Below are 20,581 nucleotides of genomic sequence, written 5' to 3' on the forward strand. Positions count from 1 at the left end.
GTACCATAAATACTTTTAGAATTTGACCAGGTAGAAACAAGAAAGGAGAATTTGGGAGTAAAACAGGATAATCAGCCAACTAAAAACCAAAACTCTGCCATCGAGTCGAGACCTACTCCCAGCGACCTCTGCAGGGCAGGGTGGAACTGCTCCGTGACTTTCTGACACTGACCACTTCCTGTAGGAGAACGCCTGGTAATTTACCAACTGAGCACCTTGCTGCTTGCAGGCCAACCAGTAACCAACGAGTAGTGGTTCCTACGCCATCAGAGCCCCTCTAGATAATGAACACAGTGCGTGCATGTTATTCCTAGCGTGTCTCTCTCTCTGTCTCTACCTCTCTCTCTCTCTCACACACAGACACACACACACACACACACACAGACACACACACACACACACAGCCATCAAGGCACTACAGGCTCAGAGGGCTCTGGGAGAGTGGCACAAAGCAGGATAAGGGAAATTCTCTCGGAGACCAGTAGGGGACATGTTTAGCATTTAGCAGACTTCCCCTGGGTTTAAATGAATAATTTGCCAGAAAACTGGAAGAGGGCGTCCCCTACCCTGTGGGGATCCCTCTCTCCCTTAGAGAGACCACCACGGTTTTGCTTGGCCCTCTGGACAGATCTGGAAGGAGGAGGCGGGGCTTTGTTGCTCCCCAGCAACCTGGACACTCCCTGGGCCACTGAGCGCCTTCCTCTGCTTCTTCCCAGTCCAGACACACGCGACCCCCGCAGGCGCCCCAAGCTCAGTCTGGAAGAAGCCATGGCGAAATCCAGAGGTCGTTTATATGCCTGGCTGTGCTTGGCTGCAGTGCTGGTATCTTTCTTGGTGGGATTGCTAGCAGGTAAGTGTTCTGAACCTTTTCGCCAGACCCTGGGCTGCCAGATCTCTCCAAGACCCTCCCTCTCTGCTGGCAGCTCTAAGCCCTGCACACCGCCCATAAAGCGAGGCTGTAGGCTGAGTTTGCCTGGCAGGGCCAGTTGATCTCTTTCTGGGGCATTCTAAGACTTCTGCTAAACCGGAAACTGACTGCAGAACATTTTGGCCTCCCTGAGAACAAATGTGGCTGCAATCAGCATTTGTTCAGTACTCAGTTGGGTGCCAAGTAATGTTACCAGTTGTTGGAAAAAGAGTTAATACTGCTTCTCAGCTTCGGAAGAAAACGCTGGGTTCATTTCCAAGCAATGTTAATGAGTCAAAACTTCCACCCTGTAACCCCCCAGACAGGACGGACTATGCGGCAGAGAGTGCCCTTTCTTTGTCATCCATTAAAATAAATAGTGGTTACTATATGAGGGAAAAACAAGAAGGGATGAGCGGGTTGTTCCCTGAGATATGAGAAAAATAAAGAACATTCTTTTACTAATGCTTATTATCCCAACTCCAAATTACTTTACCATCAGAATTAGAACTTCGTCCGCACTTACTTATTTTTTAAAACTCACTACGATCTATTTCTGAAGGGCTGTAATGTGGCTTCTGGGTTTAAAAACAAGCTAAAAGCTACTTAATATGTGTGGTGGGCTTTCCCCTAGGTTGGCTTATAAATAAGCCTCTCCAAGAAACACCCACTTCCCATCAAAGTGTGCGCCAGGAACTGGTATCCGAAATGAAAGCTGAAAACATTAAATCTTTCCTCCGGTAAGCCTGTTTTGAATGTTTGATCTCAAAAATGAAAATAACGTAGAATGAGATGCAATGTTAATAATGTTTCTTTTTATCTGGGCAATCTTCTTTGCGTGAGATTGCATGGCATTACTTCTTATAATAGCTTCAAATGTTTCCTCAACCACTTTTAGGGTGAAGTACATTTTAATGTTAATGGAGCAGTTCTCCATCCTAATCTGGAGAAAAAAAACAGCTCCTGGTTGTTTATTAATAGATGTTTCAATTTCTTGTAACATTGACTGCAACTGAGTTTCCCTTGTCCCTCGAGCTTTGGTGTCTGATAACAGCCAGTTGATTCTTCACGCTGTGGCAGGGAGAGTGTGAGGCATATTGGGCCCAAGGTTATAGAAGAAAGATAACCATTCAGATTCTGTCTGCTACAAGTTCAGCTTCTACTCCACCTTGCAGCTCTAAGCGTTCACAAATAGAACAAAATGAAGGCAAAAAGGATCAGTGTAAACCCACAGGGTGAAAAAGTTGAAATTGGGGTGTGTATGGGAGGGAGTGATTACGAATTGCTTAAAGGAAATGACATGTATCTCTGTGTCTAGGCTTTCAAATGGAGATTATTATTTTTTAATCAGTTTATGGAAGCATAATTTACACACAAAACCCTACAAACTGAGAGTTTTGACAGATGTAAACACTAAGCAGACCACCAGCACTCATTATCAAATTGGTTGTGATTCATTTGTCCCTATAAAACACAACAGAACTACTCTCTGTGGTTTCTGATGGTAAATCTTTATGGGAATAGAGAGCCTCGTCTTTCTCTCATGTAGCAGATGGTAATTTGGAACTGGAGATCTTTTAGCTAACAGCCGAGATGTAGAACATTTCTACTTGACTTTTGCAATCTACCATGTGTCAGCCCTGGCCTTGGGTAACCACTGATTCGTTTTATCATTATAGATGCATTAGTTTTTGGTATTTTATGTCAATTAATCATACTTTATGCACAAGTTTGTGACTGGCTTTTTTCCTTAAGATAGTGATTTGTTTTTGAGTTGTATCCAGAGTCTTGCAAGTATCAGTAGCTTCTTATTTATTATTGTTTTTTTAATTAAAAGATCATTTAATTCGGACTCTTAACAATTCTTATTACAATCCATACATTAATTATATCAGGCATATTTGTACATATGTTGCCATCATTCTTTCTAGACATTCACTTTCTATTGAGCTGTTATCAGCTCCTCTTCCCCCTGCCACCCTGGTGACCCCTTGATAGATTATAAATTATTGTCATTTTCATATCTCATACTGACTGCTGTCTCCCGTACCCCATGGTTGCTGTTCTTCTCCCTAGAGGGGGGTGTGTGCTTATGTGTCGATCCTTGGAATTGGATTTCCCTTCCTCCGCCGCTCTCCCCACTCTTTCCCCTGTCCTTCTGGTACTGCTCTTCCCATTCCTGTTTCTGGATTCCATATGTCGTAAGCTTTTATCTCTTCTCTATACCTGTGTACCTGCTCTGGTCTAGTCCAGAGTGAGAAGTAGTACTGGGGTAATGATAGTGGGGGGTGAAGAAGCCTCAAGGAACCAGAGGAATATTGTGTGTTCCATCGGTGCTTTATTGCACCCTGGTTGACTCATCCCTTCACTGTGACCCCTCTATGGGGGCATGCTCCTTTGTTTCCAGATGGGCTTTGGGTCTCTGCTCCGACCCCTCTCATTCTCAACAATATGTTTTTGTTTGTTTGCTTGTTTGTTATGGGTCTTCTGATGTCTGTTACCCGGTCGCAATGACACCTCATGATCACACCGACTGGTGTGCCTCTTCCATGTGAGCTTGTTGCTTCACTCTTCGATGGCTGCTTGTTTAACTTTAAGCCTTCAAGACTCCAGATGCTATGTCTTTTAATAGCCGGGCACCATCTGCTTTCTTCACCACATTTGCTTATGTATCCATTTTGTCTTCAGCGATTGTGCTGGGAGGTGAGCATCACAAAATGCTGGTTTGTAGAACAAAGCGTTTTCGTATTGAGGGAGGGTATGAACAGAGGCCTGAAGTCCATCCGCTACCTCAGTGCATTGCCGTATAAATATATGTACCTGGGCCAATACCTCTTTTTATGGATTAATGTATTTATGTTTGTACACACCTTTGCTTACACCTCTATCCATAGCTTTGCTTCCTTTGGCCTTCCTCCTGTCCAACCATCATGTTCCCCTACTTCCACCTCATAGTACTTCCTCAGCTGAATTGCTGTTGCTCCGACACCCACAGGATCTCCACATCCTCCTTGTTGATTTTAATTCCCTAGTTGTTCCCCTGTCTGTGGCATTATTTGCTCACTGCACCCCCACCTTCTCCCCCAAAGATTCGTTGGGACCCTGGGTCCTATTGCCTTCTCCTCAAGCTTGCTTCCCATATCTGTCTTATATAACATATATATTCATGTATAAGCCGAGTTTTCCAGCACATTTTTAATGCAGTTTTTGTAGTAAAATTGGGTACCTCAGCTGATATTCAGGTGGCTTATACCAACAATGACAGACCAAACAATAGAAAAACTAACAATGACACAGGCCAACAATAGGCAAACCAACAATGACACAGACCAAACAATAAGCAAACAAAAGATTGAAAAAAGGGGAAAAACAACCCCATAATTCCAGGTCTGTCCACTGACCTTTATGACTATCTCCCCTGGTCCTGCAGGAATTCCTGGAGGTGTCCTTCCTAGCCTGAAGCAATATAGGATCTAGGCCAACTGTCCCTTTCTTTCCTTCTTGGTTTGCTTCCATGTGGGTGTGACATGTTGGTCCCTTTCCACTAAACTTGTAGGTTTAGTGTTGCTCTCTGTCAGTTTGGCTCTGGTCGGGGCCAACTCTGTAGCCCGATCTTCTCATGCATTCCTCTACGTGGTATGTTGCTCTCATGGTTTCGTGAGTCGTAGTGTGGTTTATATGAACACTCCCAATTCTGTGGAGACATAACTAATACTCTCTTCCTGCGTGGGTTACTGACCTGCTCTCCCCATGTCATCATCTCACTTTTGCCCCCCCCCCTTTTCTTCTTCCCCCTTTTCCCCCTTCTCCCTTCTTTGTGTTGGATTCACATGTACCTCCTTGGGTTTGAGTCTGACCTCCACCCAACTGCCTGTACCTCTCAACCTTATATTGTGAGAGAAGTGTCTTTTCTTCTATACCTACTGTGCAGATTATACTTACCTCAGGGACTCATGTTATACTTGTCCTTTTGTGATTGGCTGACCTCACTGAGCATAATTTCCTCCAACTCTTCCCATGAAACGGTGTGTTTCATGTGATTATCCATGCATTAGTGAGGCATAGTATTCCATTGTGTATATATGCTAGAGTTTACTACTTCACTTATCTTTCAATGGTTTGAGGTTATTTCCAAATCTTTATGATTGTGAATTGCACTTCAATAAACACTGGAGTGAAGATGACTGGTGGTGTTTTATTTCTTACCTCCTCTGGGTATATGCCCAGTGGAGGGATAGCTGGGTCATAAGGGAGATCAAATTCCATTTCCTTTAAATATCGCCAGATTGCTTTCCATAAAGGCTGTACATATCTACACGACCACCAGCAGTGGAGGAGAGATCCTATCTTGCCCCACCCCCTCCAACTTTTGTTGTTCTCTGATTTTCTGATTTGGGCTCACCTCAAAGGTATTAGGTGGTATCTCATGGGTGTTTTACTTTGCATTTCTCTGATGGCTAATGGTTGGGGGCATTTTCTCATAGGTTTATTGGCCAAACAGGCTCCTCCCTAGTGAAACTTCTTTTCAGTTCTTTTACAAACTTCCTCAGGGGTTACTCGTTTTCCTCATTTTGCATGCCAGGAGAGTATTATAGATTTTAGTAATAAGTCCTTTGTCGGTTGTGCCATTGCTAAAAATGCTCTCCCAGTCTGTGGGCTGCCTTACTACCCTCTTGGTGAAGTCTTTTGAAGAACACAGGTGTTTTATTCTTATTAAACCCCATTTGTCGATTTCCAGTTCACCTGTGTGTATACCCTTCCCTAGTGCAGTGAGCCTATGTGTTCCCTAGGCCAATATCTTGGTAAGAAGTTTTACATCTAATATCATTAGAGAGATATCGGTCTATAGCTCTCTATTTCTGTGGGATCATTGTCCTTTTTGGGTATTAAAGTTATACTGGCTTCATAGAATTAGTTTGGGAGTTTTCTATGTTCTTGAATAATTTGTGGAGGATCGGTGTCAGCTCTTCCCTGAATGCTTGGTAGAATTCTCCTGTGAAACCATCTAGTTCGGGAGCATTTTGGGTTGGTAGCTTCTTGATAACCATATCTATTTCTTCTATTGCTATGGGTCTGTTGAGATTCTTGATGTTCATCTGGGATAGTTTAGGGAGGAACTGTTTATTCAAATATTAGTCCATGTCTTCCACATTGCTGAATTCATTAGAATACAGACTTTCATAGTACTTTGTGATTACCCTTTTAATCTTAATATGGGGTCTGTTATGATTTCCCCTGTTTCATCGCTCATCCTGGCTATTGATGTTGGCTCCTGCCTTTCCTTGGTTAGGTTCACCAGCGGTCTGTCAGTTCTGTTGATCCTTTCATAGAACCAGCTTTTTGCAGCATTAATCTTTTGTATTGTTCTTTTGTCTTCCCACTGGTTTAACTCTGCCCTGGTTTTTATTATTTCTTTTCTTTTGCTTTTGGAGGGATTGTTCTGTTCACTCTGTTCTAATTTCTGGGCTTTTGTGATAGTGTGTCAGTCATAAGTCTCTCTTCCTTTTTAATATATGCATTTATTGATATCAAGCTACCTCTGATAACTGCTTTCACAGTATCCCATATGTTTTCATGCACTGTATCCTCATTTGTACCTAGAAACTTTCTAAACTGCTCTCTAATCTGGGACAGTATTCATTCATGTTACAGAAGATCGTTATTCATCCTTCAGTTGTTTTTCTGGTCATCCTTTTATTAATCTCCAGCTTTATGGTGTGGTGATCCAAAAAGGATGTTTGAGTTTGAATTTACTCAGACCTGACTTGACTTGTGTAGCAGCATGTGGTCTATTTTAAAAAATGAGCCATGAACGTTTGAAAAGAATGTGTTTTGGGGTTTTTTTTTAGTTTGGTTGGAAAGCGCTATATGTTTTTCAGGTCCATTTGTCTAATTGTATTGTTTAGCTCTATAACCTTCTTGCTGAGATTCTTTCCTAGTGATCTATATTTCTCTGATAGTGTTGTATTAAAGACACCTACTATGATTATTGAATCTGTGATTTCTTTTTTCATCTTTTGAATAGTTTGATGAATTTCATGGTCTCTCATTTGGTGTGTATATATTTAATGTGTTCACTGATTCATGGTTTACTGATCCTTTGAGCATTATATAGTAACCCTACTTGTCTCTTTTTATAGTTTGTACCTTGAGGTCAATTTTGTCGGAGATAGGATTGCAATCTCTGCTGTTTGTAAGTTGCCATTTGTCTATTATATTTTATGCTAGTTTTTTTGGTAGTTTTATTCTTAGTTTATTTATGTCTTTGCACTTAAGATGTTTCTCTTGCAGGCAACCAATTGATGGATTATATTTTCTGAGCCAGTCTGTTACCCTTTCTCTTTTAATGTATGAATTGAGATTGTTGTAATTCAGAGTTATTATCATGATCTGTGGATTCATCGCTGTCATCTAATGCCTAGGATTTGGTTTCATATGAGTGTGCTGTGTTTGTGTATGGGGCTTCATTCTTGCCTTCTTTTCCCTCTGAGGTCGTGTTGTCTTGGTAATTGTTATTGGCACATTGATTTCCAAATGGAGTTCAGCTATAGGATGGAGTTCGGCTATAGGGTGGTCACCTGATTGTGTTTGGACGTTGGTCTTCACACCATAGTGAGTCTGCGCGGATCTTCCACAGGTTTGGGTATCTTATGGCGTAGTCTTTGGGTTTTCCCTTATCCTGGAAGACCCTTAGCTTTCCTTCTATCTTAATAGATACTTTGGCTGGATAGAGGTTTCCTGTGCTGGTGTTTTTTTTTTTCTTTCAGCTTTTGGAAAATGTTACTCCACTCTCTCCCCTTTTAATGGTTTGTGTTGACAGGTACGATTATATTCTTACTTGAGCACCCATATATGTGACTGCCTTTCTCTTGCTGCTCATAAAATTTTCTTTTTCCTTGATGTTGGATAATTTATTTTATGTCTTGGTGAGTTCTTCCTGGGGTTTAGTCTAATTAGTGTCCTCTCTGTTTCCTGTATGAGTGCCTGATTCTCCTTCATTAAGGTGGGAATGTTTGCTTCCAGAAATTCCGTGGCTAATTTAGCCATCAACTTCTTTGTTGTGTCCTGTTCTGGTAGACCACTTATTTGAATATTGTTCCTATTCATAGCATCTGTTATTGATCTCTGGTTTTCTTCTGCCTCTTTTATTATCTTATTTGACTGTCTCTCTTGTTTTCTGAATTCTGCCTGGCTGTTGTCGAGATCACTGGTATGGTTCTCTGCCTTCTCTAGTCTGTTCGTAAGATCTGTAATCATGAGTGTAGCTTCTCTTACCTCATCTGTTAGCTCCTGTGTTTACCTTCGGTGTGTGAACTTCATCCCCTCCATTGAGGATTTCATGTCCTCTATCATTACATCCTTGTTCTGTGTTGCTTCCCTCAAATCCTGTATTACTCCAAGCAGCATTCTGAAATTTCTTTTTATGGCAGACACACATCGGATTCTTCTATGAGCATCATTAGCTCTTCTATTGTCTTTTGTCTTTCTAGGGTTTTTTTGGTTGAGAGTGTTAGGGTATGCTGCTGTTTACATGACAATTTTTTAGAAGTGGTTGCCAGGTTTCTGGGAGACCAAGGGGCCCTGAGCTCTTTCTCTGTGTTACTGGAAAGAGTGTTTCTGAGGGTTGCTTGTGGACTGCTATGGTGGTGGGTCAGACAGCTGTGTATACAGGGTCCCAACTGTGGTGCAGAGTCTCAGTGACTGGAGTGAAGCTGGATACTGTCTGGATGTCCCTGGGCTGGGTTGGTCTCGGCTGTCAGGCAATGATTTGCAGCCTTTTTTAAAAAAGGCATCTAATAGAAGACAATGGTGTGGGAGGCCTCGCTGCCATGGGAGGAGTTGCTGAGTGAAGGTGGGAATAACCCCACTGCCCCTGGAACAGGCGCCAGGGGAAAGCTTCCACAGGGAGGAGGTACCAGGCACTTGTGGGAGATGTCACTTCTGCAAACGGGAAGCACTGTGCTGACAGGCTTCTGCTATTGTGGGTGGCAGGAGGGGAGGGGCTGTGGGTATAACAATAAGGCTGAGGAGGGCCAATCGGTGGGTGGTGGCCACGTTGTAGTCTGAGATAGTGTGGCTGGTGTGGGCCAGGCCTGTGTCAACTCTCCCTGGGTTCTGGAGTTAGGCAAGATGTTGGGGATGGATGTCTTCCAGATCAAAGGTGTACCCTACACTGCTCCTTGTGGCTGGGGAGGGACTGGAGAAGTGCTGAGCTGCGCTGCCCAGGAAGTGGCTAGCTCTGTGCCCTGCAGTCAGCTTAGATGCAGATGCCTCAGGGATGAAGGGGTCTCAGGCAATGGTGCAGAAGGCCCTGGCAGCCATAGCAGTTTGGTTCCTGGAGTTTGGTGGATGGATGCAGGGATCGGAGCTTGGCGGTGGGGCCGCCGCAATATGGAGGGAGGGGAAAGGCGGGAGAAATGGATAACTCCCCTAGGGGAAGGCTGCGTGTGGACAGCTGCTGGGTGGGGTCCAGCCGTGGCTGTGGGGGTCTCAGCGGGACAACTGTCCAAGTCCTGAATTGGTGAACAGTCTGGGGGTGGGGGTGGGGGCAATCAGTGTGGTGACGGTGGTGGCAGTGGCATGTAGAAGCAGTATGGCTGGCATGGGTCCAGAAAAATCAGGGATGAGGTTGCTGATCTCTGGGGGCTGTGTCCCAAGGCAGATGTGGGAGAGGGTGGCCTCCTGGACAGAGGTAGCAGCCCACGTTGTTGTCGGGGTGTTTTCATTTACCTGAATCCTCCCACTAGTCCTCCTTGAAACTGGGACTCACTATTCACCACAGAGCTCCCAGTACGTGCTGCTTACCTAGGTGACATATTGTCTCTCCTTTGCTTATTATTTTATAGCCAAGAATCATTCTGTTGTATTCATATGCAGGTACTCTCTGACTTCTCATGAGGTTCCATGGTAATCCCATTGTTAATCTAATCTGAATTAATGGTATACTTCTTCATTATTATTGTTAAAAGTTGTCATTATCCTTGCCTGTTATTATCTAATGAGCTTTGAAGATCGACCAGTGAACATCTGAGGATGTTTTTGTTGTTGTTAGGTGCCATCGAGTCAGCTCCGACCCCTAAAGACTCTAGATACAACGGAACAGAGCAATGTATAATCCTGTTCCATCCTCCCAATTATTTCTATGCCTGAGCCCATTGGTGAAGCTTCTGTGATAGTCCATCTCTATGACAGCCTTTCTCTTTTTTACTGCCCTTCCACTTTACCAAACATGATGGCCTTTGCCAGGGACTGGAATTTCTTGACAGTATGTCCAAAGTATGTCAAAGTTTTGACATTCTTGCCTTTAAGGAACATGCTGGCCTTACTTCTTCCAACACACATCAGTCTGTTGTTTTAGCAGCCCATAGTACTTTTAATAAACTGTTCTAGCACCACAGTTCAAGTGCATGGCTTCCTCTATGATCTTCCTTTTCCAATATCCAACTTTCACATGCATATGACAATGGAGAATACCAAAGCCTGTGTCAGGCCATGAGAAAGATAACATCAGTATTATGACTGTATGCAGTAAATATTTCTTATGATAAGCTACAAAGACATAACAAAACACAGATAATAGCTGGTTATAAATTCAATTCATCCTAACTCAAATATGTTATAAATTGGGAACTGCCTATAGTATCTCTGTAGTTGATGGGGGATGTGCTTTGTGTTTGTTTTCTAGTTTGGGGCTATTGTTAATAAATTGCTATAAACATCTGTCTAAATAGACAAGTTGGCTATGCCTGTGTTTTCATTTCTTTTGGAATGTCCAGGTGGGATGTGATAAATATATGCTTAACTTTTAAAGAAAATGTCAATTTTCCAGAATTACTGTGCCATTTCACATTACCATCCCTTGTGTTACGAGTGCCACAGTTGTTCCACAACCTGGCCATCTCTTAGTATTGTTGTTTTGATTTTAGCTGAACCCTGGGAATCTCTGGTGGCATAGTGGTTGTGTGTTGGCTGCTAATTGCAAGGTCAAAAGTTCAAAACACCAACCTCTGAAAGACACAGATAAGACTATCTGCTCCCCAAAAGATTTACAGCCTCAGAAACCCCATAGCGGGTTATTATGAGTCTAAACCAAGTCTGTGTCTGTGGGTTTGGGATGGGATTTCTGGATGCCGCCCTGGTGACTCTATAGGGTACCTGCGGGACTGCTAACCTGGTGATTGGCTCCGAATCAATTAGATGGCTGATGATGTTAAGTGCCTTCTCATGTGCTTATTGGACATTTACATATCTTTTAGGAAGTTTCTGTTCAAAGATATTATTAAAAATGTATTTCTCTTATTCATGAGTGTTAGGAGTAGTTTATGTATATTCTGCATGTAAGTCCTTTATTAGACTTTTATGAATGTTTTCTCTTATTATCTCATTAAACTGCTTTGCCTTTTTATTGGCATTTTTAAGAACAGACACTTTTTATTTTGGTAAAGTCCAGTTGGCCAATTTTTGTTTTACAACTCAATCTTTTTTTATGTTGTATTTTAAAAATAGTTTTATTAGGGGCTCATATAACTCTTATCACAATCCACATATACATCAATTGTGTGAAGCACATTTGTACATTGATTGGCCTAATCATTTTCAAAATATTTGCTCTCCAGTTAAGCCCCTGGCGTCAGCTCCTCATTTTTTCCCTCCCTCCCCGCTACCCACTCCCTCATGAACCCTTGATAATTTATAAATTATTATTTTGTCATATCTTACACTGTCCGATGTCTCCCTTCACCCACTTTTCTGTTGTCCATCCCCCAGGGAGGAGGTCACATGTAGATCCTTGTAATCGGTTCCCCCTTTCCACCCCACCCTCCCAGTATCGCCATTCGCATCACTGGTCCTGAAAGGATCATTTACTCTGGATTCCCTGTTTCCAGTTCCCATCTGTCCTAGTGTAAATCCTCTGGTCTAGCCAGATTTTTAAAGTAGAATTGGGATTATGATAGTGGGGAGAGGTGGGGAGGAAGCATTTAGGAACTAGAAGAAAGTTGTATGTTTCATTGTTGCTACATGGCACCCTGACTGGCTCGTCTCCTCCCCAAGACCCTTCTGTAAGGGGATGTCCAGTGGCCTACAAATGGGCTTTGGGTCTCCACTCTGCACTCCCCACTGATTCACCATGATATGATTTTTTTGTTCTGATGATGCCTGATACCTGATCCCTTCGACACTTTATGCTCGCACAGGCTGGTGTGTGTGCTTCTTCATGTGGGCTTTGTTTTCTGAGCTGGATGGCTGCTTGTTTACCTTCAAGCCTTTAAGACCCCAGACGCTATATCTTTTGATAGCCGGGCACCATCAGCTTTCTTTTCCACATTTGCTTATGCACCCATTTGTCGTTAGCGATCATATCAGGGAGGTGAGCACACAATGATAGGTTTCTTTTTGTTCTTTGATGCCTGATAACTGATCCCTTTGGCACCTTGTGATCACGCAGGCTGGTGTGCTTCTTTCATGTGGGCTTTAGTGCTTCTGAGCTAGATGACCACTTGTTTACCATCAAGCCTTTAAGACCCCAGATGCTATATCTTTTGATAGCTGGACACCATCAGCTTTCACCACCACATTTGCTTATTCTCCTGCTTTGTCTTCAGTGATTGTGTCAGGAAGGTGAGCATCATGGAATGCCAGTTTAATAGAACAAAATATTCTTGCATTGAGGGAATACTTGAGCGGAGGTCTAATGTCCTTCTGTTACCATAATACTAAACCTATAAATATATGCATATAGATTTTCCCATCCTCATATATAAATATATTTGCATATGTACATACCTTTATTTAGACCTCTATAAATGCCCTTTGCCTCCTAGCTCTTTCCTCTATTTCCTTTTACTTTCCTCTTGTCCCACTATCATGCTCAGTCATCATTTGGGTTTCAGTAATTCCTCTTGGTTACATTACCCTTGGTCACGCCTTACCAGGCCTCCTACACCCTCCTCACCACCGATTTGGATCACTTGTTGTTCCCTTGTCCCTGGGTTTGTTAACACCACTACCTATCCCCCCACCTCCCCCTCTTCATGTCCCCCTGGAACTGTCTGTCCTGTTGTTTTCTCCTCCAGATTGTTCATATAGCCTATCTTATTTAGATAGACCTGTGGAGATAATAACACGCACAAAAACAAGACAGAGCAAAACCAAGCAACAAAATAAAGCAATAAAAAAATGCCAATGATTAAAAAACAAAACAAAACGCAACAGGAAAGAAAAGTTTGTAGTTAGTTCAAGGACTGTTTGTTGGCCTTTAGGATTGTTTTTCAGTCCAGTCTGTTGGGATACCAAGCCCTGGCCCCAAAGTCAATTTTTGGTATTCCCTAGGGACTTTGTTGCTTTTTTTATCTTGCTGTGCTGTTGCACCTCCTTAATGTTTTGCTTCGGTGTGGTGGGATCAGATCAGGTGGAATTCCCACACTGTGTCTTCAGTACAATTCAATCTTTTTGTCCTAATTTTGGTTACCAGAGATTGGTGAAGGTTTTCTTCCACTGTTTCTTTTAAGAATTTTATCCTTTCAGCACACATTTTAATCAATGATTTATTTTATGTGTGTGAAGTAAGGGTCAATTATTTTTAATGCAAACTTTGAATTATTTCTTCATCAGTTATTGAAAAATAACTGCCCCGTATTTAATTGCTTCAATATCTTTGTAAAAAGTAATAACTTAGCATTATCAACATATATTTTTTTCTGGACTTTATAATTTCTTCCATTGATGTGTAAATCTCAACAATACCTTGATTACTGAAACCTGATAGTAAATCTGTAAATCAAGTAAAGCTAACATTCTAATTTATTTTCATTGCTTTGACTATTAGAAATCATTTGCATTTCCTAATGAATTTTAGAATAAATTTCACAATTCTGACCCAAAAATACTGCTGGAATTTCTGTTTTTACATTAAGCTTGTAGGTGAATTTTAGGGACTAGTATCAAGTTAAAATAGTGATTCTTTTATTTGCAAAATAGAAAAGGCTGGGAAATATTTGAGTCAATGGCCAGTAATGGTGACATCTGTCTAGGCTTCTGGCCTTGCTGAAATGTCAGGAAGTGAAAATAAGCTGGTTGCGGGAGAGGCGTTGTCCTGGGAGAAAATCAGGTTTTAGATAAGGAAAGTTGATTTAACAAGCATTCATAGAGTGTGGTTGCTGTTGGGTGCCTTCGTTGGCTTTGACCCTTAGTGACCGTATGCACAACAGGATGAAACTGTCCAGCCCTGCATTGTCCTCACAAGTGTTCCTATTCTTGAGCTCATCAATGCAGCCACTGTGTCAGTCCATCTGGTTGAGGACTCCTCTTTGTCGCTGCCGCTCCACCTAGCAAACATGAGCTCCTTCTCCATGGACTGATCTCTCCAGACAAGTTGTCCGAATTATTTAAGACGAAGTTTTACCATGCTTGCCTCTAAGGAGCGCCCGAGCCATACTTCTTCTAAGCTAGATGCCTTTTTCGCAGTCAGTGGTAATTTTGATCTTCTTCAGCACCACAATTCAAATATATTGATTCTTCTTCAGTCTTCCATAATTCATATCCTACTTCCATGTGCATATGAGGAAATTGAAAATATTATGACTTAGGTCAAGCACATTTTAGTCCTCAAAGGTAACACCCTTGCTTTTCAATCTTCTGTAAAGGTCTTGTGCAGCGGGCTTACATAATGCAACTTATCATTTGGCCCTTTCTTGAACGCTGCTTCTGTGAGCATTGATTGTGGATACAAGCAAGATAAAATCCTTCACATCTTCAACCTTCTCTCCAATTATCATCATGTAACTATGAGTCCAGTTTGAGGATTTTGATCTTCTTGACATTGAGTAGTGATCCTTGATCTTTGTCAGGAACTGCTGCAAGTCCTCTTACTTTCAGCAAGGAAGGTTGTGTCATGTACATGTGGCAAGGTGTTAATAAGCCTTCCTCTAATCACGATGCCACATTCTTCTTCATATAACCCAGCTTCTCTGATGATTTGCTCTGCATACAGACTAAGTATGGTGAAAGGATACAATCCTATAACACATCTTTCCTGATTTTAAACCATGCAATATTCTCTTGTTTACCCAACTGCCTCCTGATCCATGTGAAAATTACATATAAGCACTATGAAGCGTTCTAGAATAATCTCAAGATTATTTATAGTTATGATCCACAGTGTCAAATGCCTTGCCATAATCAATAAAGCACAAGTAAATACCTTTCTAGTGTTTTTTTGCTTTCAGCCATGACCTGCCTGACACCAGCAATTATATATCCCTTTGTTCCATGACTCCTTCTGAATCTGGCCTGAACCTTTGGCAGCAGCTTGTCAACGTACTGCTACTACTATTATTGGATGATATTGTGCAAAATTTTACTTGCGTGTGATATCAGTGATATTATTCCAAGATTTGAACATCTTGTTGGGTTACCTTTCTCTGTGATGAGTACACAAAATGTCTTTGCTGGTCAGTTGGCTTATGCAGAGATAGAGCTTAGACAATAGAAGTGTTGTTGATTATAAATTTAGAAGTTTTATAAATTCAATGAAAGAATTTAGGAATAAATTCCCGAGTTTGAGATTAGGCCAAAGAATTTCTCCCTAACCACTCCCTCTCTTCTTGACAGAGTTCTCCCTGCTCCTGTTGGCCATTGTTCAACAGGAGTTACTGCCTATAAACCAATTGTGATAATTTTATTCCCGCTGGCAAATGCTTCATTTGGGAAGGGGCATATGACCCTCTTATAATCAAAGGGGAAGAATCTTTAACTGATGCCATCTCCGAAAATTTCCCCTGTGATTATAAAACGAAAGAAAATGTAACAGAAGGAAAATGTGCTTTTGTTTCTACGTGACATCACCATGTCAACATATGCTTCCTGGAGCTATAACAGCCATAGAAGGAGCAACTAAAACCAACAACCCCCCCCCCCAAAAAAAAAACCACTGCCATCGAGTTAATTCTGACTCATAGTGTCCCTCAAGGACAGGCTAGAACTGCTCCTGTGGGCATCTGAGACTGTCACTCTTTTTTTTTTTTAAATAACACAAAAAAATCTTTGAAAATTTTATTTATTAATTTTATCATTTTATTGGGGACTTTTACTGCTCTTATCACAATTCATCCATCCATCCATTGTGTCAAGCACATTTATACACATCATTTTCAAAATATTTTCTTCTACTTGAGCCCTTGGTATCAGCTCCTCATTTTTTCCCTCTTCATCCATCCTCCCTTATGAATCCTTGATAATTTATAAATTATTATTTTATCACGTCTTAAACTGACTGATGTTTCCCTTCACCCACTTTTCTGTTGTTCAACCCCCTGAGAGGGAGTTATATGTAGATCATTGGGATTACTTCCCCCTTTCTCCCACTACCTTCCCCTTCCTCTCCTGATATCACTACTCTCATTATAGGCCTGAGGGATTAATCTGTGCTGGATTCTCTGTGTTACGAGCTCTTATGTGTCCCAGTGTACATGCTCTGGTCTAGCCTGATTTGTAAGGTAGAATTGGGATCATGATAGTTGGGGTGAGGGGTGGGGTAGGAAGCATTAAAGAACTAGAGGCAAGTTGCAAGTTTCATCAGTGCTACACTGCACCCTACTGGTTCGTCTCCTCCTTGTGACCCTTCTGTAAGGGATGTCTAGTTGTCTACAGATGGGCTTTGGGTCTCCACTCTGCACTACCCCTCATTCATTTCACATTGATATGATTTTTTGTTATGGGTCTTTGATGCCCAAACCCATTGATACTTCATGATCACACAGGCTGGTGTGCTTCTTCCATGTGGACTTTGTTGCTTCTCAGCTAGATGGGAGGCTATCACTCTTACTGGGCAGAGAACCTCATCTTTCTCCCTCGGAGTGGCTAGTGGTTTTCAACTGCTGACCGTGCAGTTAATAGCCCAACATGTAACCCATTACGCCAGCAGGGCTCCATTCATAGTGGACCAGTAGGAGAAACTAAATTGGGATTTAAAGGATATTTTACTTTGCTGTTCCTTTTAAAATTTTTTATTATTTACTCCTTTGTGTTTTATTTCATTGGTTTTTCTGAAGAATGGGTGGCAAAACTTCATGCTCACTCCTCAGTCTTTAATTAAGTATCTGCAAATAGATAGACAGCCCTTTAGTCTATGTACAACACATTTTGCATGTGCACAATTAAGTATTCTGGAATTGCCATTCTTTGCAATGGTATCAATAATTTTTTAATGATCCATTCACATGCCTTTGCTGAGCTAATGATACACAGGCAAAGCCTTTTGTGGTACTCTGTGCTTTTAGTCAAGATCCACTTAGCATAATGATGTCTCTCATTTTGCATCTTTTTCTGAATCTAACTTGAATTTTTGGCAGTTCTCTGTTGATATACTCCTATAGGCATTTTTTATTTATCTTCAGTAAAATGTAAATTGTGAATGATATTAATGATGTTGTTCAAGTATTTCCACATTTGTTTCAATGCCTTTCTTTTAAACGAGCCTTAGGAGATATCAAAATAAAAATGCATGGGCCTTTGACTCAACAAGAAAACTACTACGTGTAGGGGGGTAAAGACACAATATAAATAATTTAAACGTAGAAGTGCCTGACTGGCTTCTGGCAAACACTTAAGATCTTTTTACAAACCGTCCTGTCACCGATGGGCAGTAAGAGGGGCCACGCTGGGTTCTGAGGCGTGGCATTCTTCTAGGGCTTTTGCCAGACTCGGGCCTCTGCTGGTTGTACGTGTTTACCTTGTAATGTGTTCTTTTCTATGGAACCGAAGTATAGAAAAATCTGCAGATCTGTCCGGACTTTTAATTTCCATTTTTAAATGATTTAATGCATAAAAGATGAGCAGTGCACCTGAAGGTAGGCTTGAAGTCTCACTTGCATTTATTTTCATTTCAGTTCCTTTTCAAAGGCGCCCCACCTGGCAGGAACAGAACAAAATTTATTGCTTGCCAAGAAAATCCAAACTCAGTGGAAGGAATTTGGACTAGACTCAGTCAAGCTGGTTCCTTATGATGTTCTCTTATCTTACCCTAATGAGACAAATGCCAACTATATCTCCATTGTGGATGAACATGGGAATGAGGTAATGTAGAATTTTTGTTGTTCTCTTATCTTGCTCTAGTGGAATAAATGTCCATTATGTATCAATTTTGGATAAACATAGAGCTGAGCTAATATAGAATTATTTTCACACGGGAGGGGTAAAATATAATGGAATTTCCCACAAATTTATTGCAGCTCCCTTGTATTTTGTCATCTTCTTTTAGGAATCGGTTAGTAGAAAGGTCACTTGGTGGCACAGTGGCTAAGCAGTTGTCCTGCAACCCCAAGACTGGCAGTTTGAACCTACGAGCTACTCTGAGGGTGATAGATAGAGCAGTCTACTCTCATAAAGGTTACAACCAGGGAAACTCTATGAGGCAGCCCTGCTCTGCCCTATGTTGTCACTATGAGTCAAAATTGATTCTATGCCAACTTTTTTTGGTTTAAGATTAGGAATGTAGGACCAACTATAGACAGTGATTTGGAATGAAATCGATTATTTTTAAAGTTAATAACTGGAAAACCAATTATTTAGTACCTATAGAAAGGCAGGGCTTTCTACTTGCATAAAGAGTTACAGTCTCAGAAATTCACAGAGGTGGTTCTATCATGCTCACAGGGTCATTCTGACTCAGCATCTACTTGAAGGTCATGTTTATTTGGTCCTTTATGGACAACATGTGCTTAATGCTAGTTCGTGAGGCCAGAATGAAGAGTAGGACATGGTTCCTTTTTCTGAGAATGTGGGGTAGACATTGGGGCAGACATTGGAACACTTATTTCCATTCAGTGTGGTAAATACTATGATGGGTATTATGAGGATAAATCAATATACATTATAAATGCCCACTTTTCATTTTTCTGTTCAATTCTTACACCAACTGATTATGCAGCACTTCTTCTGAGCCTAATCACCAACTAGGGCAACTTCAAAATTAAATGACATTGTCCTCCAAAATGACAAATAGGCCCATGACTTTAGATTTCCAGTACAAATTTGGGAGTCACATGACACCCTTACTTATAAACTGTTGACTCCAAATTTAGGATTTTCTCATTATCCCTTTAGAATGTCACCCAGAGGCTCCATGCCTTCCTCTCTTTTGACCTGGTGACCACCAGTCTGGGGGTGGGGTCCTGCCTACCCTTTAGAATATCAGCCATAAAGCTCATGGCTCCCCAGCCCTCTTTAGCTATAACCTGCTGTCTCCCACTACTCCTTGCTGGAACCAATCACAGAATTGGAAAAATGATACTTATGATTACTGCTTTTTGAAGGGAAAAGGGGTTACAGATGGAGAGAGACATAGATTAATGTCTGGGTGATTTCTCAACATGGACCTTCCAAATCCCCAAAGTCGTCATGTTACACTTCTACATGCATAGTTGTCTTTCACTAACCGGGAAGTTCATGGAAATTCCCTGTCCATGCCCTTTATTGGGGCCTCACTGTGTAGCCATGATTGATTGACTTGTGTCGCCCGCCATCACCACTACAGCACGCCAAGGTCTACTAATATCACAGTGGTCTTTCTGGCACAGCCAGCTTCCTTTCATCAGTACAGACCTTCAGGTGTCCACTTAGATCAAACATCTAACCCCCAAAAGAAACCCATTGCCAGAGAGTCAAGTCTCATAGAAACACTATGTAGAGTTTCCAAGACTACATCTTAAGGGAGCAGACAGCTTCATATTTAAATTATGAAGGTTTAGAACAGTGGTCCTCAACCTTCCTAACGCCGCAACCCTTTGATACAATTCCTCATGTGGTGGTGACCCCCCAACCATAACATTATTTTTGTTGCTACTTCATAACTAATTTTGCTACTGTTATGAATCCAGCGGCCTCTTTGAAAGGGTCATTTGACCCCCCAAAAGGGGTCATGACCCATAGGTTGAGAACTGCTGGTATAGCGTTATCACTACGGAACCTAGGGCAAAACTCAAATTTTGTTAAATATAAGTTACTTATGCTGCAGGTATGAATCGGGATCTCTGTCTACCCAGGAAAAGAGCCACTTGAGTGGCCCTTTACAGTCAGAGACTGTTTCCTAAGAGTTGATATGCAAATAAAAAGAGTTGATATGCAAATGAAAGAGTTGATATGCAAAGGTGAAAAAGCAAAGTAGAATTCTAGACAGGAGAAAAAGTATTGGCAAAGCTTTGGAGACATGGAGTGATTTAGCATTATTGGGAATCCTAAAAGATTTTCTGAATTTGTAGAATGCAAATACAAAATGAGCTATATTGAGAGACAATACCCATGGGTGTATTTTGGGATATATCATAAAATTCTTTTTATGATGTCAGTGCTATTTTATCAAAAGCCCTGTCGGGTGTTACAGGGAGCAATGGGTTCAGTATTTTAGTTCTAGACTGGTATCTGCAAAGTCAAGGGTTCAAACCCACCAAACTCTCCACAGTAGAAAGATGAGGCTCTCTGCTTCCAACAAAACATACCGTCAATTGTATGTTATGTGGATTACATGCCAATAATCCTGAGTTGATTGAAAAAAAAGAAAGAAAGAAATACAGTCTCAAAAGCCCTACCTTGTCCTGTACGCTCACTATGAATCAAAATTGCTTTCATGGTAGTGGGGTTAATGGATTTACATTTGTGCTTCAAAACACTGGCAAATTC

The 20,581-nt window shown here is 41.5% G+C and overlaps 1 protein-coding gene across 2 annotated transcripts in view; it reads left to right on the plus strand.

Annotated features, from left to right (window-relative positions):
* The first annotated feature begins 500 nt into the window (after positions 1 to 500).
* The window catches only part of LOC142444989 (N-acetylated-alpha-linked acidic dipeptidase 2-like), a 69,259-nt gene continuing 49,178 nt past the window's right edge, over positions 501 to 20,581 (plus strand). For both annotated transcript variants that reach the window (XM_075546441.1, XM_075546442.1), the window contains exons 1-3: positions 501 to 850; positions 1,542 to 1,647; positions 17,794 to 17,980. In XM_075546441.1, the coding sequence (XP_075402556.1) occupies positions 526 to 850; positions 1,542 to 1,647; positions 17,794 to 17,980 (618 nt within the window). In that variant the 5' untranslated portion in view covers positions 501 to 525. The remainder of the gene's footprint in view (positions 851 to 1,541; positions 1,648 to 17,793; positions 17,981 to 20,581) is intronic.

Source organism: Tenrec ecaudatus, chromosome 4 (assembly GCF_050624435.1).
Source record: "Tenrec ecaudatus isolate mTenEca1 chromosome 4, mTenEca1.hap1, whole genome shotgun sequence".
NCBI classification, from domain to species: domain Eukaryota; kingdom Metazoa; phylum Chordata; class Mammalia; order Afrosoricida; family Tenrecidae; genus Tenrec; species Tenrec ecaudatus.